A 25,505-nucleotide genomic window follows, 5' to 3' on the forward strand; every position below is an offset into this window, starting at 1 on the left:
GAATAAATGCATTTTTAAGCCTGTGTTCACTGCATGTTCAAAGTATCCTGAATTATTTAAATACATATTTTATGTCATGAATTGTTCTCAACTGTGAAAGTGAGTGGGCGGAGCAAGATGAGCGATTTAGTTTCATTGGTTAGTTAGTTGCATGGCAGCCAATCAGAGAGAGGGTAAAATTTGATTATGACTCCAACATTAAATGCAGATAAAGGATTAAAAGGAAGTTGTTCACTAAAACGAACCGGCAGAACAAGTCGGCTCGGTCGCCGCAGACACATCTGGATCCCACCGCTTATAAATAATATAAAGACCAAGAGCTGCTGAATAATTAACTATATCTGAGCACATTGCCTTTATTTCTTCAGCAACCAGAAAACTAGAAATATTTTATCTTTGCATCAACATAATATTTGCAAACAAATTTGACTTAAATTTGTTTTCCATTAAAAATAAAAACATACTTTAACCAGATCACTGGAGAAACGTGTTGCTTTAATGTTAAATGTGGAATGAGAGCGTAAGAAAAACGGCTGGACAGTCGGGGAAATACAAACTAAATCAATGAAACATTAAAACACAGATTAAAATATTCATCATCCACTTTGATGAAACTGCAGAGATAAACGTGACATCGGATTATCCTCGCCGCTTCCTCTACAGCACCTTGTACCGGCCTTTGCTTGTTGGCTGGTAGGAATTTTGCTAAAGGAAAAAAGGAAAAAATGAGACAATTACACATTTTAAAGAATTTAAAACAGCAAATGTCACTTATGTATATTCAACCAAACACAGCTAATCTGTAACGACACATACTAATCTGATGAGCTCTTCCTTTATTAGCCGTGTAATCTCCGTTTTGGCTTTCTGCACAGCCAGTTCACTCGCACCTAAAAGACAGAACAGAAACACTTTACTACAAGAAAAAAACCTCAAAATCAAAGTTCTCTGAGAATTAAGGACTTAGAAAGGCCTTAAGGCCTGAAACTCAAGAGAAAAGTCAAGCAAATAAGAATTAGCGCACACAAGCCTATCACTTTAAAACGTTCATGCATTTGTTTCCAAATGTAAAACTTTTAGTTATCAAATATTGTGCAAAGTAAAGATTTAACGTTTCTTCTTCCTTAAAAACAGATATAAGTGAACTGAATTACAAATTTATTTGAGAACTTAAATAGTTTCACCATCTGGTCAAACATGTAAAAACAACTTTAATTTGTTCAGTCAGTGAAGTTAGAATAAAAGCCAAAGGGAAACAAACAAAAAAAATGACTAAAGTAATCTGTAAAAATTAAACTGCAACAAACTTTCTTCCAAATGGTTCAGAAAGTGCAGCTAGAAATCCTAAATATAATGTAAAATAAATAATAATGTACAGAATCTGACTGAATAGATCTGCCCTTTGGATCAGCCATAGAATCCATACCTGAGCTAGATTTTTTATAATATTGGGACTGATACAGATATTGATATCAAAACAATTAATCAGCTTCAGTTTTTTTGTATTTTTCCCATGTTATAAGTCAGAAACTGAACAGGCGTGTAAATAAGAACAATAAAAAGCAGATCAGCAAACTTTATCTAATAATTTTGAGAAATGTGGTTGTCTCCATGTGTCTGCGTGTGTTTTTGTGTTTCTGCGTGTCTCTGCATGCGCCTGCGTGTCTCTGCATGCGCCTGCGTGTCTCTGCATGCGCCTGCGTGTCTCTGCATGCGCCTGCGTGTCTCTGCATGCGCCTGCGTGTCTCTGCATGCACCTGCGTGTCTCTGCATGCGTCTGTGTGCGTTTACCATCCACAGATAAAACACCAGATGACTTATTCTGTGTTGCGTATCTAAGCAGGAAGCAGTAAATGTTCTCACTCTCAATAGCCAGATAAATCTTTCGCTCTCCCTCCTTCGGCTCTTTGCCTGGAGGGAAATACGTTCCTCTGATGGTGATGGCCGCCTCAGAGTATTCTCCAATCCTCTGCAGAGCCTCTTTAGACGTCACCTTCCACCGGGCCGTCTGCACAACACAAGCATCACCACACATTTAACTTTCTGTAAAACTACACAATGAGGCGGCAGCTCGTCAGAAAAACATAGCTAATCAACATTTTTACTTTGTTTCTGCCCAGTTAAGAACGATTATTTGTTTAAATATCAAAGCTGACATTTTTAAATATCCAAAAACTAAACTTGTTTTAAGGATAATTTTGTTTAGAGACTCCATAATTCATTTTATTTGTCGTTTTATTTGAGACCAAAACACCAGACTGAAGACATGTATCATCCAGTTTCTGGTAGAAAGAGAAAAATGATAACTCATCCAAATGGGAATTATTGAACTTGTTTTAATTTATTATGCAATTAATTGATTTGTTATTAAATTTAAAATCTGTAGCCTGCTGCATATGCAGGATTTAGTTTGTTCTTTATACAAATAATTCATACTTTAATCTGTTCTAAGTTTTTTTCATATTCTGCTTAGAGGGAAGGAATAACCTTTACTGTGAACAAGTAAAATAATAATGTATTTATGTGAAGGAGCTGAAACGAGTCGATCGACCAGCTGATGAACTGAGGTCATGAAACGGCTGACCTGAGGGAAGTCGTTGATCTCCAGCTCCTCCTCGTATCTCTTGACGGTTTCGGCCTGTTCGGCCGCCTGCCGCTCCTCCTCCAGCTTCTCCACCGGCGTGTAGTTCAGCTTGGCGTTGATCTTCTCCGCCAGCTGCTCCGCGATCGTCTTGGCCGACACCGACGGGGTCATGATGGGGTCGCCGCGCAGGATGGCGTTGGTGGCCTGCTGCATCACGTCCTGCAGGTAGAACAGGAAAACACAGAACCAGACAGACGGGAACCAGTTACATTTACTCAGCAACTATTTTAAAAATGTTACTTTTCGCAGTATTTCTTCTACACTGCACTTTTTACTTTTAATTAAATACTTAAACACAAAATACAAAGAAAATTACAAAAAAACTCTTTAAAAATGTTTTTGCAAACTTTCTGGCTTTTGTCAAATATAAATAATTTTTGTAATTCTAACTGACCTAAAACAAAAAATGTTCATTCTGACTAAACTTCACACAGCGAGAAAAGAAAAGTGTGACTTTATAAAGTGTATGAAAATATCTGGTTTCAACTGTGAATATCGATTTCCAAATTTAGACTTTTAATCAAACATTAAGTGGACTTTCTTACAAAACTGTGCAGTTTGAATCTAAACCACTTTCCAAACCGTGAAACATCAAAACGATGTTTTAAGAAACTTGAGGTTTCTGTGCCTCCTGCCTGGACCTCAGGCAGAATCGCCTCCGTCGGCCTGACCCACCTGAGCCTCGGCGCCCAGGTTCTTCTGAGCGTTGATCTTGAGCGCCAGCCTTTTGGCCATCTCCAGCTTCTGGTTGTTTCCAGCGGACCCGGGCATGAGGCCCGCCGGGCCCCCAGGGGCCGCCGCTGCAGCCGTGACGGCGCCGGCGGGACCGGTGGCCGCGCCGGGAGCTGACAGGTCCTTCACCCGCTTCTTAGAGTTGAACATGCTTTCTATTTGCTCCTCGATCTGAGGGAAGGAGAGGTTGGAACGTTGCAGGATTACAGATCCTTTAGAGCGTTTTAACAGGCGGGTCGTTCCTCACATCCAAGGCGCCGTCCTCATCGTCAGAGTCCTGCAGTCCCAGCGCAGCTTTCTGCAGCTTCTTCCTCTCGTTGGCCAGAGCATGCTCCGTCTCATCGAACTTAAAGCCTTTCCCTGAGAAGCCACTGCTGCTCTTAATCACCTTACCCTCCTGCATGGGAGGAATCAGCAATATTTAAAGCTCAGATTTGATTTAAACAGAATGTATTATTTTTTAATAAATTTATCTCACCGCCTTCTGCTGGTCCTTGAAGGAAGCCCACAGCTGCTCCAGTTCTGGAGGAACAGCGGAGCCCGACAGCTCCAAGGCCTTTAGGATGTCGCCAGCGTAGCGAGCCTGGTCCTCTGTGATGAAGGTGTACGCGTAACCCTACCAGAAACAGATCAGCTGTTAATTCTAGAAATGCAAAAAGAAGCAGCAAGAGAAGGAAAGATCCATTAAAAGAAGACGATTCCTCCTCTAATCACACCTACAAAGCTCCCCTACAGTTTATATCAGCTCACAGCCACACACTAATGCTAAGTCAGTTAGCATTTAGCTGGACAATCAGGCGCGGAGCTAGGGGGGGTTGGGGGGGCGGATGGGTGCCCATGGGGTCTGGAGGAATGGTTTCAAGTCGCTTAAATGTCTGATTGTAGACGGAGAAAGAGCGCCCTCGCCTGTTGAAAAGGTGTATTTAAAGTTCCTTTCCCTCAATGGAATATATACTAGTCAGTCTCAGTGACCGTTTCTCTCACGGTTTAGCCGATGTGCTTCCTGGGTAAGAATCAAACGACAAACGCGACCCGATGGCGGCCAAACTACAACACCAAAATAAGGTCCAACTGGCCGTTATTAGCTAATCGATTAGCACCAGAGGTGGGTAGAGTTCCCCAAAATTATACTCAGCTTAGAGAAGCACTCCTTCAACATCTTTTTACTCAAGAAAAATTAAAAGTAGCCATCCAAAAATTACTCAAATAAGAGTAAAAAATGAATTTGGTTAAAAAGTTACTGAAGAACTGAGTAGCTGATCAAATGATCAATGATTTAAAGTTTAAAAATGACATCAGACAGGCCAAAATATAAAGTTAAGTGGAAATTTTGGTATTTTAAGAACCAAAATGACAATAATTCATACAGGCAACAGAAAATGACAAAATCAGGATAAATAAAATGATTCCAAATCAGTTTCTTTCAATAAAAAAACTTGTTAAACTTTAACAGAAGCTGCAGGTGTGAGTCTGAGTCTGGGGAGTTTCTGGTTAAAACATGTTTGATTTTCATTAAGTGGGAAAAAAAATCCAGAAATTTAACTCAAGTAAAAATACTTCATAATAAAATTACTCACAGTGTAGTAAAGAAACTCCCAAAAGGACATTTTTCAAAAGGTTACTGAAGTAAATGAGTGAAGGTAACTAGTTACTACCCATTAATTTGAATCTGGTAAACCAGACATGGACAGACTCCTCAGAGTTCTGTGGTTTGTCCTGTCAGCAGCTGCATTGGAGCACAGAGCAGAGTTTGAGCAGTAACGGTGTCGGACCTTGTTGCCCGCCCTGCCGGTGCGCCCCGCCCTGTGGACGTAGTCCTCGTAGTGGTTGGGGCAGCTGTAGTTGACCACCAGGATGAGCTGCTTGACGTCCAAGCCTCTGGCCGCCACTGAGGTGGCCACCATCAGGCGACACACTCCCGTCTTAAAGTCGTTGATGATGCTGTCTCGGTCGTACTGGTCGATGCCTCGGAGGAAAACGACGACACGGAAACTCTCAAAGATCACCGGCAAAAGATTCAACCGGAATACGATGCACACCATGCTGATCTAAGCTCACCTCCATGTAGAGACAGGCAGGGGTAGGAGGCTTTCATCAGGTCCTTCAGCAGGCCGTCTGCATGCTCCTGTTTGTCCACAAAGATGATGACTGAGCCTTTCTCCTGGTAGTGACCCAAGATCTCCAGCAGCTTCAGGAACTTCTTTTCCTCATCAATCACCAGCTGACAGAGAAAATGAAAACATATCAAACTATAAGCTGGAGTGGCTCCACTGCAAAACAGTAAATCTCACCAAGTACTTTTGGTCTAAGTTTCTACATCGCAGCTCACCAGAAGTAATAATAACTTAAAGGTAAGTTTCAGCAAGACGCATGAGTCTGTTTCCAGTCAATTATTTCTGATGTTATTTCACTTGGCAGGAAAAATGACAAACTGTCAATGCAACTAGAACTTTCTCAATAAACGTTGAGGAATTATTAACTTAAACTCTGAAAGTCACTTATAAACAGAGTTTGGTAGTAACTGGTCACATGTATCCAATTACATTTACTTTTTGTAAAAATTTACTTTTACTACACTGTACTTTAGTAATTTTATTATAAAGTATTTCTGCTCTTGAGTAAAATTTCTGGATTTTCTTCCCACTGAATGAAAATGAAACGTTTTAACCAGAAACTCACCAGACAGACTCAAACCTGCAGCTTCTGTTAAAGTTTTTTATTGAAAAACTGATTTGGAAACATTTTATTTTTGTCTGATTTTATTATTTTTTGTTACTTATATGATTTATTGTCATTTTGGCTCTTCAGATACCAAAATTTCCACTTGGTCTTTATATTTTGGTCCGTTTGATGATGTAATTTTAAACATTAAATGATTGATTATCTGATCAGTTACTCAGACTTCTGACCAAACACTTTTTGAGTAATTTTTACTTTTACCTGAGTAGAAACATGTTGAAGGAGTTCTACTCTTACTTTCTTGTTAGTTTTGTCTTATTTGAAGTGTAGTAAAATATTCGCATTAGAAACCAGACAAAATACTTTGTAAGGTTTTATGTTTTGCAGTGTAGATAGAAGGGACATGTAATCTCTGAGAATAATTCAGATTAGGATTATTTACCACGTGCTGCTCCACATCTGAGCAGACCACGCTGCGACCTCCGACCTGCACCTCGAGGGGCTTGGCCAGGATCCTGCGGGCCAGCGCCTCCATGGCTCTGGGGAAGGTGGCGGAGAACATGACCGTCTGTCGGTCGGGACGCACGTTGTCCACGATACGCATCACCTGCACGACCGCAACGTGAAAGATCAATTAGATTTTGTAGATTTTGTCTCATTACCTTGTGAAAATCTGAATAAAGCAGCACAACTGCCAGTGCTTGCAAACCTTAAACTTTTTCGCATTTTGTCATTGCAAACATTTCATTTAAGCTTTAGGTAACAGAATAACAGAAAGGAGGACATGTTAGAAATGATAAAGAAATGAAACATTTTCCCATTTAATCTGAGAAGTTCAACTCTTACAACTCTAAAGAAAACCCAGAAGTAAATGTAGTAAGATTACACTGTCCCCACTGTGAAGCACGGTGGTGGCAGCATCATGCTGCGGAGACAGCAGAACCAGGTTTATAGCAAATACTCATGTGTCAGAACGGCCTAGTCCAAGGAGCTGTGGAGATTTTTTACTGATAACACCTTTTCTTTTTTTTCTTGTTGCTTCGTCCAACTGTTAATCTGAATCAGATCTGGACGCACCAAAATCTGGATTTTATCGATTTATAAAACTAACAACAACTAAATACAGCAACACATACTCAAAGGACAGACAAGAAAAGTTTTATAAAAATCTGATTTTTGGGGCCATTGAGAACTTTCAACATGTTTGGACATCTCTGGCCTAGTCAAAGTCCACAACAAAATCCAAGAGAGAACTTGTGGCAAACCTTGACCCTTTCCATAAGATTTAGTTGAAGTTGGAGATATTGAACAGCAGAGAAATGAGATCTATAAATGACTGAATCCTTTCTGCAGGACTTGGATAGACGGAGACGACTCAGGACTTCAGGTTCCAGCTGAACTGTGACCTCATTTCTCTCGACCCAGACATAAAAACGTGTTTACAAAAAAATACAGTGGAAAAGTAAAACTGATTTTATAATAAAACCAAACAAAATCCTCAATGAAAGGACAGACACAGCAAACCTGGAGGTAACATGTAAAATTTGTTTTAGAGGTGACGTCCTGGTCGTTGCTTTGCTAGCAGTAGCTTCTGCTTATGCTAGCGCCGTGCGCTAACGGTTATTCCATTGAGGACAAATCAAACGGTGTGATTGTAACAGCTTTACTATAAACCGTTTGGCTGTTTTTGTCTTGGGGAAGATGTGATTTAAAGGCGTTCAGAGACGTTGTTAGCGTTCGGGTAGAAACACCGACCTGTGGCTCAAAGCCCATGTCAAACATCCTGTCTGCTTCGTCCAGCACCACGTACGTGACCCTCCGCAGGTTGGTGACCCGGCCTACACGCCAAGGAAGAGGAGCAAATCGAAGAACAATCAGTCATCAGGAGAATTCAGCTCCACAAAAAAAGCAGCCTGCCTTTTTCTAGAAACATCCAGCTAACCTAGCAAACAGCCGCTTTCAGGATGAGGCTACTTAAAGTTACTTAATGTATTCAAATGTCAAAACATATATTTTTTCTCCTATGGCTGCATTTCAGATTCCTGACTCTGCTTGACTCTGGTCTTGCGTACCATCTCAGGGACATGAGGGACCTGAAAAAGTCAGAAAACTGCCTCAAGATACAAAACAAGAGATGGAGCCCATCACCTACAAGGGAAACAAATTACAGATTACCTCGCATGTGTGGAAGCCAGACACAAACCCTGGTGTTACCATTCAAAAATACTAACAACATGTGGCATTTAGCATGCTAACAATTATCCCCAGAGAGTTCGTTTAACTTGCTGCTGGACCATCAGAACAGAAATAAGTTTATTTATGGTAATAATTACATGAACGGTCTAATCCAAGTCCCTGATAGGAGGCATCATGAACGACCCAACCTGGATCCCACCTACCTGTGCTCGCCCTGATCTTCAGGAAACTCATCACTGTCTTGTAGAAATGACTGATCCCAAAAGCGGTCAGATAATGTCAACAGTTTAGTAAAAAGGCACTGGTGAGGATAAAAACTGAGACCAAAACCTAAATCACATCAACGTCCTCCTGAGGAGGATGGATTCAGCTGAACTCACCGCTGTTAGCGCCCAGCATGTCAATCATCCTCCCTGGAGTGCAAACGATGATCTCTGCTCCGCGCTTCAGCTCCGCAATCTGGAACCAGCAACGACACTCAGGAAAACTTCCACAGAAATCACCATATAATCAGCATCCAACTCCAGGTGAAATCAGTAAGTATCAGAGGACGCAGCTTAAATTTGATTTTCAATATTGGTAAATTCAGTCTGCGTAGAGCGTCTAAAAGCACCAAAATAAAACATTTCAGACAAAATACAATTGAAATGCATTTAGTTTTTGTAAAGTGAGGGAGATTTAAGCTCTTTAAATGCTTTTTAAAGATTCCAAACTTTCATTAAAAGAGATTATTTTACTCATATAAATAGGAAGAGTTACCAAAAATATTATTCAGCTAAGAGCAGAAACACTTTAACATATTTTAACTCAAGTAAAAATTAGCCGTCCACAAAATTAGCCAAATAAGAGTAAAAATGTATTTGGTTAAAAGTTACTCAAGAACTGAGTAACTGATCAAATTATCAGTCATTTAATATTTAAATCATCAGACAAACCAAAATATGAAGCCAACTGAAAAGTTTGGTGTTTTCAGAACCAAAATAATAATAATTCATGTAAGAGACAAAATATAAGAAATGTTTCCAGATCAGGTCCTTTCAATAAAAAACTGATGAAACTTTAACTGAAGCTGCAGGTTTGAGTCTGTCTGGTTAAAACATGTTTGATTTTCATTCAGTGGGAAGAAAATCCAGAAATTTGACTCAAGAGTAAAAATACAAGTACAGTGTGGTAAAACACTCCGAAAAGTAATTTTTTTCTAAAATGTTACTCAAGTAAATGTAACTAGTTACTGCCCAACTCTGTTTATATGTAATCAGTATTTGAATATTTCAAGTTCTTAATTAGCATCAAAAAATCCTGGATGAATAATTTCAGGCTAAATCAGTAAATCACTCCATGTTTCTTCCTCCATGTCCCTCTGCTTTCGTTTCCTGGTGATTTGATGGATATTTTCTAAAGCGGCCTATTTAAAGCTCTCTGGGCCGGACAGAGCGAGGCGGCTCTGCCTGGAGGTTCTCGTACCTGTTCGCTGATTCCCGTCCCTCCGTAAACACACACCACTCGCAGCCCCAGCGGTTTGGAGAACTTCTTACACTCCTTGGTGATCTGCAGAGCCAGCTCTCTGGTGGGAGTCATGATTACAGCTGTGACAGAAACAAAGGGCGTCCGTCAGTTTCCAGGCTGCTTCATACTCCAATAAAACATTCATTTCTGACATGGGCCTTACAGATTGGCCCCTCTCCCTCCTCCAGGGGGCGCTGGTCCATGATGTGGCGGAACATGGGCAGCAGGAAGGCGATGGTCTTCCCGCTGCCGGTCTTGGCGATGCCGATCAGGTCTCTGCCGGACATGATGGCGGGGATGGCCTGGGCCTGGATCGGCGTCGGCTTCTCATACGCGTGTCTGGTTTCATCGATTAAACAAAACATGAATCAGCTTTAATGTCACTGAACACAGGAGCCTGAAAAGAAATCACGCCCCTGAAAATGAGTCGCTTTGCATCGTCACCAGGCCTGTCGCAATAAGAAATAAACCAACCAGGACGTTCAGATCACCCCTAAATAAGCATTTACCTTCAGAAGTCACCAAATCAGGAAATAAAATCCTCTTGTGGACTATTTAAAATTCATATTTATGAACTATTTTCTGTTATTTTGTGTACATAAACATAAAAACATGAGTAAGGTTCTGTATGGTTTAGTAATTTCAGACAAGATTAACAGGATGGGGCTCATAGTTTTGTAGAGAATTGTAAAAATCTAACTTTATTTTAACTTCCCTCATTTTAATTTCTGTATTTTTAGGTAAAAAAGTAGTAAAATAAATGAAAGTGAGAATCTTTGCTCTCACTTCTTCAGGGAGTTGAGGATCTTCATCGACACGCCGCACTGCACCCAGGTCCTGATGGGTTTGGGACAACCTTTGCCTTTGACGATGATGCCTTCCAGCTCCAGCCTGTAGGCGTTCACTTCTGGAAACAGGAAACATAATTCGTTTAAAGAGGACAACCGGTCGCTTATCTGGAAGAAATATCACTTTGAACATCTAAAGATTCCTGCAGCCGGTTAGGATCGCTCTATGGTCCATTCAAAACATGTTCATTACAATTTTTACATTCAATCTTTGTTAGATAATCAGATTTCAGTCTGAGCTGTTTCAGGGTCTCTGTCACTTTAAATCCAAACAAGCTGCTGCTGGCCACGCCCCCAACTCACAACAAAATGGCTGCAACAGATGGACAATTATACAACTGTACATGTTTGAAAAGCATTAGTGGAGCCTCCTGCACAGCTAAACTTTTGTCTTTTCCAGCAGCCATTGTACAGCACATACAGCGGGAAAACCAGCTGACCAAACGGGCTGAAGCTCTGCTTCGGTTGCCAGGTAACGGATGGAACTCCACTGGGGTTGCTAGGCAACATGCAGTGCCAGCTGATTTGTTTCTGAAATGGCTCATTTTCCAGACACCCAAAAAAAAAACTTATTGGACAAAAACAACTGGATGTTTTTTTAGAGTTTGTTCTGATTTCAGAAGCAGCAGAAATCCAAACTGAAGAACAAAAATGTGCAAAACGTGAATTTGGAGTAAAAGTTCCCCTTCAAACAACAGTTTTTCCAGTGGAATCACCAACAGTGACAGGCAATGTGTTTGTGCAGTCAGGCGTATGGACCGACCCTCTGTGGTCATCTTGGCCAGCTCAGGAACTTCCACGTAGAAGTTCTTGCGGTACGACTCGTACTGGATCTTGGTGTGGTCGACCGGCTCCAGAACTTTCCTCTGCTTGGTCTGGAAACCCGTCAGAGCCGTCTGCAGGTCCACCTCCTCTTCCTCCGATGAGTACTGTGAGAGGAAGGCAGCATGTTAGGCACCAGCAGCTCAGAAATTAAATCCAACTGGTTTTCACAACAAACAGTTTGAAGAGGTTTTTTCTCCTTAATTTTCTAAAAAATGACAGAATATTTTCAAGAAGTGGATTTTATTTCAGTCATCTCTTCTGTGAGCTGCACGACGGAGGATTAGGCTATGAAAATGTTTGTTTCATTATGAAAATGTAATTATAATATTAGCAGAAAAACATATGAGAAAAAGTTGTTTTTAAATGAAGTTAAAACCTAATATGATCACCTCAGGTTGGTTACTTCTCAGTTGTTGCTCAAAGTCCTGATATTGATAATTTTATCAATGTCACTCATTTTTAAACACTTTATTCTTGCAATATTTCGGCTTTATTGTCATATTACTACAGTTCTATTCCTGATACAGAAATAGAGGGACATATTATCCTGATGAGAAAAAAACTCCAGATTTTTCCAAAAGTTAAATCTTAATCAGACTAATTGGTGAAATGGAGTCGCTAAGCGGGTCTCCGCCGCACCTCCATGGCGTCCTGGTCGTTCTCCATCAGCTCGCCCTTCTTCTTGTGCGTCATCGGTTGTTTCTTGGTCTTCACCACCGTCACCACTTTGGTTACTGTCGTTGCTCCTTTCTGTTGATTAAAACAAATCAATATCTCATGGAAATAAACTTTTAACTTCCTTCACAGTGAAGCGCTCACCTTATCGTTCCCCTTCATGGCTCCGATGTTGAACTTCTTCACTTCCTGTTTGACCTCCTCCATGTAGGCGTCCAGAGGATCCACCTCGTCCTCCTCCACCTGCTGCTCCATCGGCGCCTCCTTCTCAGCCTCGCCCTCCTCCTTCTTCACTTCCTCTGCATCCTTCTCTTTTCCCTCCTCCTTTCCTTCCCCCTCCTCTTCATCTTCATCCACTTCCATCAGAGCAGGACCCTCCTCATCGTCATCTGATATTTAAAAAAAAAAACTGTTTTTATACTTTACCGAGTTAAACTTCTGGATTTTCTTCCTACTGAATGAAAAACAAACATGTTTTAATCAAAAACCATCCAGAATCAAACCTGCAGCTTCTGTTAAAGTTTCTGAGATTTTATTGAAAGAAACTGATTTGAAAACATTTTATTTTGTTATTTTTGTTACTTATATCAATTATTGTCATTTTTGTTCTTAAAATACCAAAATATCCATTTATCATCATATTCTGGTCCGACTGGTGGTGTAATCTTTAAACATTAAATGATTGATAATTTGATCAGTTTACTTTTTAACCAGATACTTTTTCCTTTCGTTGAGTAAAACCATGTCGAAGTATTTCTACTCTTACTTCAGGATCATTTTTGGGAACTTTCCTCCTCTGGAGACACAACAACACAAATGCTGCAAATAACAATTATTTTAGAAATTGATTATTCTGATGATAATCTGATTTAAAAATTCCATATTCTGCAGATTTTTTTATTTAACTACTTATTTTTTTATTCATTAACATAATTACATTAAAAGATGGAGAAATTAAACAAATTCATTCAAATACTGTAAATAATAAAACATTTTAATGCCTAAAGTTTAACAACATAACCTTCCTTTAGTGAAAGTTTGATCATTTGTAGTGAAGGATGAATCTGCAGTTAAAAAAAGATTCATGTGAAAAACTTTTTGATTGATTAACGATTGGATATGAAAAGGAGATTAATATGAAGTTTGTTTTTTGCAGAATTTGAACTGAGTGAAGCTCAAACTGTTCCACTTTAGGAGTTTTGTATTTTTATCTTAAATGCAAATCTATATATTTATTGTTCAGTTTTGGGTCAATTATTGCTCTGAATATTTTGGTTTTTTCTGCAAATGGCCGTTTTTTCATTTTTTTGAGTGTATTCTCCAGTTAATCAATGACCAAATTATTTGACAATTATTTCACAAATGGACTCAGTCCTGCAAAGACATGCATATATTTGCAGTGAAAGAAACTTTTCAAATCTGAAAAGTGTGGCATGACAGGGAACATTTTAAAACAAAATTTATCTTGAAGGTCAAAAATATTTGTGAGATACAAAGTTTCATCTTCCAAGTATCTGATAGAGCATTTTTAAATACTGCTCAGTAAATTGGTTTTATTTTTAGTAACAACTAAAAACATAAGAGACGTAAAATATTCCCATAAATATTCCCATGTTTGGGTAAATTTCCTGGTTTTTTTATCCTTACCGTCGTCGTCCTCCAGGCTCCATTTCTTGCCCTGTTTCATTTCCTCCAGTTCTTTCTTTATCTCTCCAATGTTTTCAATCGCCTTCTTCCTCTGCTCCTCTCTCCATTTCTCCACGCGCTCCTTCCTCTTCCTCATTTCTTCCTCCAGTTTGTTTTGGTCAAAATCTTGCTGCAAAGACAAGAAATGATCAGGTTTTCCTGCCACCATGAGGGGAACATCTGAGGTCAATAAAATCTGGGAGACACACTTTTGAACTTACGTCCTCCACCTTCTCATCTTCCTTCTCCTCTTTCACCTTCTTCTTCTCGGAAACTGGGTCGACGCTCTCCTTTTCCTTTTCTTTGCTCTTGGCTCTGAGAAGACAAAACAAAACCAAAACAACATTTCATTGGAGTTTAATAAATGTAATACATTTCTTTAAAACTCATCATTTTTATGGCACATCTACAGTTTTGATGGCTTTCTTTCTCTCCATTATTGATCCACTTTAAGTCTCTTTGTACAAGTTAATATTTAAAATAATATATGATATGAAAGTCATCTACTAAATTTAAATGTGAAAAATTCACAGCAGATTGATTTTATGGAAGTTCCTTAATCTCTAACTTTGTTAGTTTTCCACCCAGAATGAGGATTAGAATCATAACAGTCAGATTTAAGCGTCTCTGATTTATCTTATTATGTATCAAAATATTTCACTGTCAGGTGAAATAAATATAACTGATATTTTGCTGGACGATAAACGATAACATTGTTGTTTGGAACTGTTTTTATGCAACATAATGATAATGGCACATTAACGCAAGTTCATCCTCTCAAACCTCTTTTGTAAAGAACGTTTTATACTGAACAGGAAAATATTTTAAATATCTAAAATGAAACATAGTAATGAAAACCGATAAATGAAACGGAAATAAAAACTACACACAACAGAAATCATAAATAACATGGATTATGATGTTTTTCTAGACAAAATGAATCTTCATCAGAATGAAAATTATTGAGCTTTTGATTGATTAATTGCTTCTCAGTAATTGTTAGGACTGGAAACCAGCTGGGATGAAATGTTTCCACCAGCCTGGACCTGAGGGGATGAAACGCTGTGAGCTTTTCTGACTCAGAAAATTAAAAACTCACTTTTCATCTGACTTCTTGCTCTTTGCCGGGCTGCCGGTTCGGGACCTGCGAGTTCGACTCCGACTGCGTGATCTCTTCCTCTCCCGGCTTCTGGACCTCCTCCGGTCTCTGCTGCGGGACCGCCTGCACACCAGACACAATCACCAGAGAAATCAGAAAGGAATAAAAATATACCTTCAATTATAGCATGAAGGCAGCTGCTTCTAGACTGCTGTTAATTTAATCTGATTTTCTTTCTATCAAAGGTGATTAGTTAATTCAACAAGTCGTTGATTTTCTGCTCCTCACTTTTTGCAGAGGTCAGGAGGAAAAGGTTTGGTCTACAAATTCCTTAATTCCTAAACTTTAATAATTAAAGAAAATCTATTATTATTATTATTATTATTATTATTATTATATTTTATTCAAATATAGCAAACATTTTAATAAACTACACTGACTTTTAAAGTTAAACTGTAGTAAATTCTTTGAAAAATGAAAAAGGTACTCAGAAGTATATTCAGTTAACTAAACTGTAACGAATTACTAAATATACAGAAATAAAAGAAATATAATCTCGAATAAAACAGGTATAATTTCTGTAGCTGCATACAGAAGCTGAAAGTCGCATAAACATCAAATTTTGTTACAAACATGAATTTTAAAGTTTATTTTTGTTGGTGTTTTCCCGGCCGGGTGACACCGGGACGTACCGGGCTCTTTTCCTGTCTCTGGACCGGGACCTCCTGCGGTCTCTGCTCCTGGACCGATCCCTCCTGCTTCGGTCTCGGTCGTCTTTCTTTGAGCGCTTGTTGTCCGGGGAGCGACTCTTCGACCGGGTGCCCGACCGGCCGCGGGACGCTGAGCGCTTCCTGTAGTGTCTGTTGGCGGAGGAACAACATAACAAAAGAAAGAAAAATCATAACTAAGCAGCAAGAGTTTGATCGACTAGAGAACGTGCAACAACATCCGTTTTAGCTAGCATGCTAATGTTAGCATATCACATAAAACTGCCAATTAAACGATTAAAACATTAATTAGGCAAAAAACTTGGACTCACCTGGACTCACGTCCCATTCCGACTTAACCAGAGTTGCACTAAATGAAGGTCAAATTGATTTAAGGGAACTAATGCGTCTCGAAATGCAGACGATGGTTTGTTTGTGTCGCAGAAACGTATGAAAACTGCGACAAGCATGTGGTAAAAATAGAGAGAGCGCCCTCACGTGTTCGGAGGTTGAAGAAAGCGTCACAGATCTGCCCCTGATTTACTGTGGGAAAAGGTGTGGACATTAAATCAGAAACTTTGATAAATAGCAAAATAAGAGATGTCTCCTTTAAACTGTTACACAGATTTTATTCAACTAATCAATACAGTATTTAATATATATATAAGGCAATATATAGACAAATCAAGAAACAATTAGTCATTTCTTCTGGATTTGTCAGAAGATTTTAGAAAGAATGCAACAACTTTATAAATTGTAACATTGACACTACATTTTCTCTCAAGTATGAGCATATTATTTATGGTTTTTATGATATGAATACTAACGCAGGGAGAAGACTGGCAATTAATCTAATTATTATATTTGGCAAATTTCATATCACAAATGTACATTTTCATCATCTTCACCCTTTTTTTTTACAGTTTTGGCTAAGAACTTTGAACAATATTTGTCCACCATTTTCAAGAGAACAAACAAAAATGTTGTAAACACATGAATATCACAGATCACTGGATGTTTTTAACTTACAGTGTCTGTAATATTTGCTTTCTGCTTTTTGTTTTTATACCAATGTAGCTACAATGCAAATAGGATGACACACAAACACACACAAATTGTCATTTAGGAAGTGAAACTGTGAAACACACACACACATATATATATTATATATATATGTGTGTGTGTGTGTGTGTGTGTGTGTGTGTGTGTGTGTGGCCTTTGTTTCTTTCCATTTTAATTATAATAATTTACAAATAATGAAAACCCCATATTTTTCTGTATTTACACAAGGATTCAACATTTGTAGCCTAAATGTAACACAAGGCAAGTTTATTTGTACTGCATATTACAGCAATAAGGCAGTTCAAAGAGTTTTATGAGGAAAATATGAAATAACCAGGAAACATTACACTGCAGTGGTATAATAAAGAAAAGTGATGAAAAGTGGTTAGTTATTATGAATATAAGGCAGTTATAAACAAATGACATCATGAATTTCCAATATTGAACTTTATTGAAATATTCTAATTTTCTGATGTAGATATTTGGTTTTTCATTAACTGAAAGCCATAATCATAAAAATTACAAGAAAGTGGCTTAAAATATTTCACCGAATATGTAATATACAAAGAAAATTAACTTTTTCACAATATTCACATATTTTAGATGTACCTCAATAGATATCTGCTCATCAACAGAATATTGTTGAACAGCTAATTTACTTCAGTAACTCAATTCACAAAGTGAATTACACTCAGACTGTTTTCAAGCCTTTATTGAAAACACAATATCTAAGCCTAGACTATCACATGAAACTAGTACAAACACCAATGTAGAAATTAATGTTAAGTCCTGCTTAAAGGTTATTTTCAAAATGTTCCTTTAATCTGATAAATTATTTTTACTTGAAGTGAAAACTCAAGCAGCAGTTAAGAGAAAATCCTGTAAATCTTATTTTCAGGTTAAACTGTAAGATTAAGAATAAATTTACAAAGTGTTGCTAGAGCCTCGTTAATCTCAGAGTTTATCCTCCAAATTAGACAAATAACAGAAACGTACAGAATAAGTCAGACAAGGGGCCGTTTATTTGGTATGAGCTGTTCAGTTTGAAACATCGCTTTTATTCAATCTCAGCGAAACGACAACAGCCATTAAGACTGTCTAAGTAAATTTATCAAAAAATATGAAACAGAGCAGATAAGTTGTAGAATAAATCACACCAATTCATTTACATAAAAAACAGCATTAATAAATTAATTTAGGATTAAATAGGAGCAAGGACAGCGGAGAAAATACTGTACAAAAGGCTTGAAGGAAGCTCACAAAACCCACTGGTTCACACAAACATGGAACTTTATGCTCACAAACACACAATGCAACACTATGTTTTTATATGTTCCACAGCTAAATGCTTCATCAGACTCAGAGGAAAAACAGAAAACCTTGTTCATAATGCTGACACGTATTTTACATTCACCACCGATTGAACAGACGGCAGCAACGAGCCGACCGCTTTCAAATGGCTTTAAACTGAAGGATGGAGCGAAAACGACCCAAACATAAAACTTCATCTGGTTTTAATCCTACTGTAAACAATACCTGAAGATCATAGAATCAGATCTAAACTCCTTCATTTCTTCCACATTCTTTACTAACGCTACGCTAAACATGAAGACAGTTTAAAGTATTTCAGTTTATTTATTCCTCGACTAACGGATTAAAATAATGACACATTTCTCCTCATATCCAAGCAAAATGGCCGCCCCGCTAATTTCTAATGAGCATCATGAGTATCAACAAATTATGGAGATTATTAATTAATAAAATTGTCATATTTCCCCTTTAATGTAACAGTAGAAAATTCCCTGACCATATCACCCATTCTTTCTGTTATGATTTTAATCCTTTATTGGGATTAATGAGCTGATTAAACTCTGTCACTGTAAAAACACAAAATCTTACCAAGTATTTTTCTCTAGTTTCTGGTGCAAATATCATATTAGGTTAAACTGAGACAACACTAGCTTACAAGTAACATTTCAGCAGATATAAGAGTTTAAGTTAATAATTCCTAAATATCGATGAAAAGTTCTAGTTCCACTGGCAGATTGTTTCATAAAGAGAACTCCACCGTAACCTAGCAACCCCAGCTGAGTCCAGCCTGTTACCTAGCAACCCAACTGGTAGATTGTTTCATAAACACAACTCCACCGTTACCTAGCAACCACAGCCTGTTACCTACCAACCCAGTTCTAGTTCCACTGGCAGATTGTTTCTCTTATAACAAGAAATTTTTTAATGTCATAAGTGAAATAATTTGCCAGTGGAAATACCTTTTTTTTTAAAAATCAATATTTAGGAATTATTAATCTAAAACAAGTTGCAGTTTATTGCTAGTTTTGTCTTATTTCAAGGACACTTGAGACATTTGCACTAAAACTACTTGGTAAGATTTAGTGTTTTTGCAGTGCAGCATCTCTTTGTTTCTAGTAACTCATAATGGCTCCATATTATATCAAAATCCTTAATTGCTCTTAACGGAAAATGTAGTTTTAAGTTAAATAATCTGCCAGTGTAACTGGAACGTTTTCATCGAAATTAAGGAATTATTTACTCGAAACAAGCTTCTGAAAACTTACTTGTAAGTTAGTTTTGTATAAATTCAAATGGTTCAAATATTTGTACTGGAAACTAGATGAAAAATACTTGGTCAGATTCTGTTTTTTACAGTGTTCTGTAGAGCATGGACCTGGTATGCAAACAAAGTCAAAACATGAAACCTCTTCCAGAGTTTCTGTAAGCAGTAAAATCAACATGCAGGTTTAGACACTGGACTCTGATTAGAGCTGAAGAGCCCATCCAGGGGGTGCAGCCCTCAACATAAGGCAGCAGAATGTAAACAACAGGGGGCGCAAACGAGTAAGCCTCATCGGTATGAGGAGGGGGAAGAAGAAGAAGAAGAAGAAGAAGAAGAAGAAGAAGAAGGTGTGGTTTTGTTCTGTCAGGGCGTCTCTGAGCCGAAGAGCGTCAGGATCTCGTGGGAGATGATGAAGGTGAAGAAGTAGACGCAGAGGTCGGAGAAGACGTCGCCCATCCTGCGGTAGGTGTCCATGGAGCGGCTGATGACTTCGGCCGGGATGCCGGACAGCAGTAGGGCGGCTGTCAGAACCGTGGTTTTGGTTTTCTTCTCCACCTGAAGGAGCAGAAAAAATATCCTGCAGGTGATCAAAAACTGGAAAATATGTTTAAATAGTCATTCAAACAAAACTAAAGTTAGAGGACTGAACGCTAAAACTGACTAAAAAGGTTTAAATCTGTCTGAATGATTCAAATATGTTGGTGTAATTTTGATTTGTTGTGTATTTTCAGATTAATTTGAAATAAATTGGAGTGGTTTTGAATAAACAAAATTGAATTCAATAAAGCATTTTTACAACCAGATAACAGATTTTTTTATTTTCCTCATTTTCTCATAGAAAATATTAAGTTTTACTTAAATTTGTCATAAAAATTTGGAAATTGTTTAATTTATGATATTCCACAGTGGAGTGCTGATAAAACTAAATAACCTACCAGGAGGTTCAATTATTTATTATTTACATTTAGTTAAAAGAAAATATAGAAGAGTAACTTTACCTTTGGGAAGTATTTTGACAATCCCATGTAGGCAAGTTCAAGAGTCAGAAATGGAGCAAATATTGACTGGAAGAGAGAAAAAAGGAGAAAATTTTAAACTAGCTTTTCTGTGCATCTTCAATATACAACACAGCATTAGAAAATGCAAAAAGTGAACTCACGACAATATTATGACTTTATTCTCATATTACTCCGACTATATTCTTGTAATATTATAACTTTATTCCTGTAATATTATGACTTTCTTCTTGTGTTTTAATTTTTTATCTTTTTATTAGAATGGCCCTAATCCTCCATCGTATTAAAAATCCTGTGATTTGATAAAAACATAAGTTGGATCCTGTAGCTTCATGTTAGCAGCAGGCTGACCCACCAGATACTTGCAAACGAAAACTCTGACGAAAACTGCGAGGAGGACGCTGCCGACGAGCCGGAAGACCCGAAACGGATCGAACTCCTCTACGTCAGAACCGCCGTCCTGCTCCGGCTTCTCATTGGCCAGCTGGCTCCGAAGCTTCATGGCGTCATCGAAGCGAGATAAGTACTGATGGAGGCCTGGGCGCGGCGAGCCGCCGGCCTCGTCTGATGGCCGCTCCGCCTTCGCTCTGTGGCGGAGTCCTCCGACGTCGCCCTCCAGAGACGCCCTGCGAGGCTGGCCGAAGTCCGGCAGCGGGGAGCCCCGCCTCTCCGGCGTGGCGGTGTGGGAGCGGACGCCCGGCGCCTCCGACAGGAAGGGAGACGGTCTGGGCGAAGGCGAGGACCACGGCTCTGACCTGTCCAGATCCAGGTGGAAGCGCGGTTCGGCGGGACGCAGGGCGGCTGCTGCAGAGAGCAAAACGTTTGGAGACAATTTGACTTTTTTCACCTTTAATGGCAAAAAACCCTCAACATTTTACAAGATGAAAAATAATTAAGGCTGAAACAGTTAATGGGATTAAATGTGATGAATTGATTATTCAAATAATCATCCACTAATCATTAACTGGAGTATAAAGGCTCTAAAAAAAGGTCAGCAAGATAGAACATGTTCTGTCCAGAACTCCTCAACTAGGATAGTTTTAGTTTCCTCTGGTTCAAATTCAGTTTTTTTTTATCTGTTCAGCACCTTTTGCTTTCTAATTATTAATAAAAATAATCTCCAGATCATCTCTACACTGTACTGACGGCAATCCAGCAGGAAGGCCTGAGTTGTTCTCATGTTAATGTCAGAAGGATGTTTTAGCTGCAGATGATCATTAAAGGACATATGTTATTGACCTTTAGGCATTAAAGTGCTTATTTATGATTGAATAGTGCTGCACTAACTTGGAGCTATCGCCACCTGCTGATGTATATTTCTGCCCATTACTGTAAAGAGCATGAGTAAAATGTTTCTTTTGTTTTAGATAGGGCACCAAAACCATCTGTAGCCCAGGGGCCCTAATCCTCTTCAATCCGGCCCTGTTATATGATCCGTGTTTGAGTAACTCGTTTATTAGAGATAAATCTACTGGCTTTTCACTTGTAGAATCTGTTTAGTTTTAAAAACGTTTTCCTTCTTTCTATGAATTCAGGTGTGGACAGTTCAGATGCGATGTTTTGGCCGGCGTCCAAAACGTTTTAAAAATGATAAACCTAAATAATCAGCCGGAGGTTTCAGCCTGCAGTCTCCAGGTTTTCTGTGCCTGCCTACCGCTGTGATCCGGCTCGTTTTTAGCGAATCCAACGATTCTGTTCATTCTGTCCTCCGAGTTGAGCAGCAGTTTCCTTCTCCGTTTCTCCGCCCGGAGCTGAGCCGCAGACATGGAGCCCGTCTTCTCCTCCGCGGCCTCCATGCCCAGGTTCAGCTAACACTTCCCGGTGTGACCACAGAAAACACGACCAGCGGGTTAACAGCACGCTGCAGGTGGAACAAAAGCTTCTAACAGATTAATGCCTCACGGAAAACACGACAGAATGAAGAAACGGGGCGCACATTGATGACATCATCAAGAGCAGCCAACGGGAATGAGGCAGGATGTTGTTTTTCCCTGAACGCTGCCTCACAGGAACAACCATGTGCATTTCACTGAGTTAGACTATCAAAGAAAAGTTGGAGTTGAATTCAAAAAGGGAAACGATTAAAGCTTTTAACTGATAAAAACCCAGAAAAATAGAAAAAGTAAAGGATTAATATGAGTCAGTTTAGTTTTGCTGACTCTGTGGAAGTTTTTAAACCAACTGAAAACACTTTTATTTTACCAGGTTATGTCATGATTTTACTGTTTCTTGTTCTTGTTTAATTGTGACCAAAAGCTGATTCAAGTGTCACAATTTCTTTACTTCACTGCATGTTTTTTTTTTTTAAATTATGGAGAAAAATTGCCACAAAAATGCTCATTTGATAGTCAACATTTTTAAAACATTTTATTTCCGCCTCCGACCCTGAAGATTAAATGAACTTCAGACTGATCAGATTTCTCAGTGCTATTGTTGGACAAACCAAGCAAAAAGAAAACTGCTGTTCCTTTTACAGTATTGTGCTTCGTTTATGAAGCAGGATAACTTTCTGTAACTTCCATGTTTCAAAATTCAAACAAAGCATGCTACACATTAAATCAATAAATCATGAAACAAAAAAGTTACAATACAGCATCAGAAGTCTGCACAAAGATCCTATGTAGAAGCAGATGAGCGTTTCAGTGAATATATAAAGCTTTGTCTGTTAAAATTAGTTTGAACATCATAGCAGCTTTAAGCTGCAAAATAACATAAAAAAATTCCCTTCTCACCCTCCGCGGGTGGTCTCTCTCTCTCTCTCTCTCTCTCTCTCTCTCTCTTTCATCCTCTGAGCTCGGGTCCTCTACCAGAGGCCTGGGAGCTTCAGGTTCTCCTCCAGTATCTTGGCTGTGCCTAGAACTGCACATTTCTGGACTGAGATGTCTGATGTTGTTCCTGGGATCTGTTTGAGCCACTGCTCCAGTTTGGGGGTGACTGCCCCGAGGGCCCCGATGACCACAGGCACCACTGTGGTCTTCACCTTCCAGGCCTTCTCCAGTTCCTCTCTGAGGCCCTGGTATTTCTCCAGTTTCTCCTTGTTCCTGATGTTGTGGTCACTTGGTATTGCTACATCCACCACAACGGCTTTCCTCTGTTCTTTATCCACCACCACAATGTCCGGTTGGTTCTCCATTACCATCTTGTCTGTCTGGATCTGGAAGTCCCACAGGATCTTAGCTCGGTCATTCTCCACCACCTTTGGGGGCGTTCCCCATTTTGACCTCGGGGCTTCCAGTCCATATTCGGCACAGATGTTCCTGTACACTATGCCCGCCACTTGGTTATGTCGTTCCATGTACGCTTATACATATATATATATATATATATACCCTATATATATAACATATATATATATATATATATATATATATTGCTACATTATCTGCAGTATACCTGTAATAAAAAAACATAAATATTTACAGGTACATTTTAACAGAGTTGCAATGAAACACAAAATCTATGAATTATCAAATTAATCCCATTGAGATTTGAGGTACTATCTCCATTGTCCCACGTGGTTTTAGATGAAGATGTGTTTACGTGTGATTTGACCTCTGAACACTTTAATAGTACATTGTTCTACTTTTACAGAAATAAGGGGAAGATATGCAAATTTCAGCTTTACATCATGTTATGTTATCATAAGAAATATACCTGGAGTGTTGCTTTGATTCTTTTTACTATAAATATGAAATAAATGAAGCTTTTCATTTTGCCTAATGTTTTTTTTTAACCCATTCAAATCCCTGCATTTGATTAAAAAACTGATGGGATTTCCCTTTACAGCATTATTATAAGAACTGAAGGCAGCATAGTTACTTCATTGTGCTATAAAATGGCAAAACATGCCTGAAAACACATAACACCTCAACAATAAATCCCTCTCAGATCTATAAATGAAATAATTTCACCTCGTTAAATTATTTGACACCTGACAAGCTTGACATAGACGCATCTTTTAAGCAAATAGTGGCTCATTTTTGAGTGGCTGGTGGAAGAAATTACCGCTGCCTAAAATTACAGAGAAGTGAAATTTGATCAGGGAAGCTCTTTCATCTGATGTTCCTCTGCAGATAGCTCCATTTTAATTTTCCTCCAGCTGACAGCAGCAGCTGCAGCAGCCAAAAGGACAGCCACGCCGATCAGAGCATCACGTCTTCGATGGCTGACATGGTTTTCTTCTTGGTCGTCTTTTTGGCCTGCAGATCAGAAACATGGATCAGCCGTTAGACTGGAAACGGATGAAGAACAAAACCAAAAGCATTTCGCCTGCAGCCTGCAGCCACACTTTATCTGCTTCCAGGAAACAGCAGCAGGATCTTTGGTGTCACAGGAAGACAAACCAGCTGACGGACTCACCAGGAGGAACAACGTCCAGGTTGACGATGCTGACTGGTTCAGATGTTAGACCTGCTCTCTGTCCCCGCTTTGGGTCTCTCTCAATAACTCGACATTCGTAGGTTCCCTTATCGTCAGCCGTCACGTTCTTCAGGACCAAAGACGCGTTTCTGTCTTTTATCGGCCTGAACAGCAGATCCACTCGGTTCCTAAAAGTCGGCTGCTGGTTGTCTGGATCCAGCTGATCGTCTCTGAACAGAAGAACGTATTCAGATACCGAATCATTTCTCCTCCACTGGATGACTATGACAGGATTGTTGTCAGGAGTTTGGCACGGCAGAATCACATCCTGCCCAGTTTCAGCTCTGATGTTCTCCTGAGCTGCAGGAAGGAAAAACAGAGCAGAGAAGTTAAAGAGGAACTTGCACCACTGTAACTCAACAAAAGGTGGCAGTACTTCCATCAAAAGAAAGCTTGGTTGTTCATTGGTCGCTGCAAACTCTGGCACCGAGTTACCTCCTGTTTTTAAGACTGTTGATCCACTTTTCCCGGTAGTTTTTAAATTTAACTCTGTTGTGACCAACGACTTTAGAAACATGAAAGTAACATTAATCTCAGTCTCTAGAACCACCAACACATCACAGACTTTTGGCATTTTGAAGCTGTCTCAAAGGGTGAACGGGCTGCATTTACTTCTTGACCCCCATCTGCAGTGAGGGTGCAGATGGGGGTCTGACAGAAGAAGGAAACTGTAATCCCCAGGTACAGACGAGATGGAGCGGAGATCGAACCAACAACCTGCCGATTGGGGGAGGAACCCGTACTACCGACTCGGCAGAGTTTTATTGTCATGCGTGGGCATGCAGCGCCACTGTTCACGGGGGGGGCGTCGATTTATATGTTCGCTTCCACCTGAA

At 39.3% G+C, this 25,505-nt stretch overlaps 4 protein-coding genes across 5 annotated transcripts in view; all 4 read right to left on the reverse strand.

The window, feature by feature from the left end:
• Positions 1-342: 342 nt before the first annotated feature.
• ddx46 (DEAD (Asp-Glu-Ala-Asp) box polypeptide 46) lies at positions 343-16,080 on the reverse strand. 2 transcript variants are annotated; one of them, XM_007577558.2, is made up of 23 exons: positions 15,930-16,080; positions 15,583-15,750; positions 14,891-15,013; positions 14,013-14,106; positions 13,753-13,921; positions 12,250-12,494; positions 12,070-12,180; positions 11,369-11,534; positions 10,544-10,664; positions 9,921-10,096; positions 9,716-9,837; positions 8,632-8,710; positions 7,811-7,893; positions 6,498-6,662; positions 5,435-5,597; positions 5,149-5,342; positions 3,855-3,992; positions 3,624-3,773; positions 3,320-3,547; positions 2,585-2,803; positions 1,864-2,008; positions 817-890; positions 343-705 (listed from the first exon to the last, which is right to left on the reverse strand). In XM_007577558.2, the coding sequence occupies exons 1-23, from the start codon at positions 15,944-15,946 to the stop codon at positions 658-660; spliced, it is 3,198 nt and encodes a 1,065-aa protein (XP_007577620.1). In that variant the 5' UTR covers positions 15,947-16,080; the 3' UTR covers positions 343-657. The 2 variants fall into 2 exon arrangements, with proteins under 2 accessions (XP_007577620.1, XP_007577619.1); XM_007577557.2 differs by having other exon boundaries at positions 14,001-14,106.
• Positions 16,081-16,692: 612 nt separating this feature from the next.
• sec24a (SEC24 homolog A, COPII coat complex component) overlaps positions 16,693-25,505 on the reverse strand; it is a 38,639-nt gene continuing 29,826 nt past the window's right edge. Inside the window, exon 25 of the transcript XR_001659530.1 lies at positions 16,693-16,710. The gene's annotated coding sequence lies outside the window, so the exon portion shown is untranslated. The remainder of the gene's footprint in view (positions 16,711-25,505) is intronic.
• Positions 18,978-22,203, reverse strand: LOC103155752 (calcium signal-modulating cyclophilin ligand-like). Its single transcript, XM_007577561.2, has 4 exons — positions 21,905-22,203; positions 20,606-21,054; positions 20,233-20,298; positions 18,978-19,789 (listed from the first exon to the last, which is right to left on the reverse strand). The coding sequence occupies exons 1-4, from the start codon at positions 22,044-22,046 to the stop codon at positions 19,598-19,600; spliced, it is 849 nt and encodes a 282-aa protein (XP_007577623.1). The 5' UTR covers positions 22,047-22,203; the 3' UTR covers positions 18,978-19,597.
• Positions 24,195-25,403, reverse strand: LOC103155751 (uncharacterized). Its single transcript, XM_016663799.1, has 2 exons — positions 24,610-25,403; positions 24,195-24,449 (listed from the first exon to the last, which is right to left on the reverse strand). Exons 1-2 carry the CDS (start codon positions 25,241-25,243, stop codon positions 24,289-24,291), a joined length of 795 nt encoding a protein of 264 aa, XP_016519285.1. The 5' UTR covers positions 25,244-25,403; the 3' UTR covers positions 24,195-24,288.

This window comes from Poecilia formosa, unplaced genomic scaffold, assembly GCF_000485575.1.
Source record: "Poecilia formosa unplaced genomic scaffold, Poecilia_formosa-5.1.2 Scaffold446, whole genome shotgun sequence".
NCBI lineage: Eukaryota > Metazoa > Chordata > Actinopteri > Cyprinodontiformes > Poeciliidae > Poecilia > Poecilia formosa.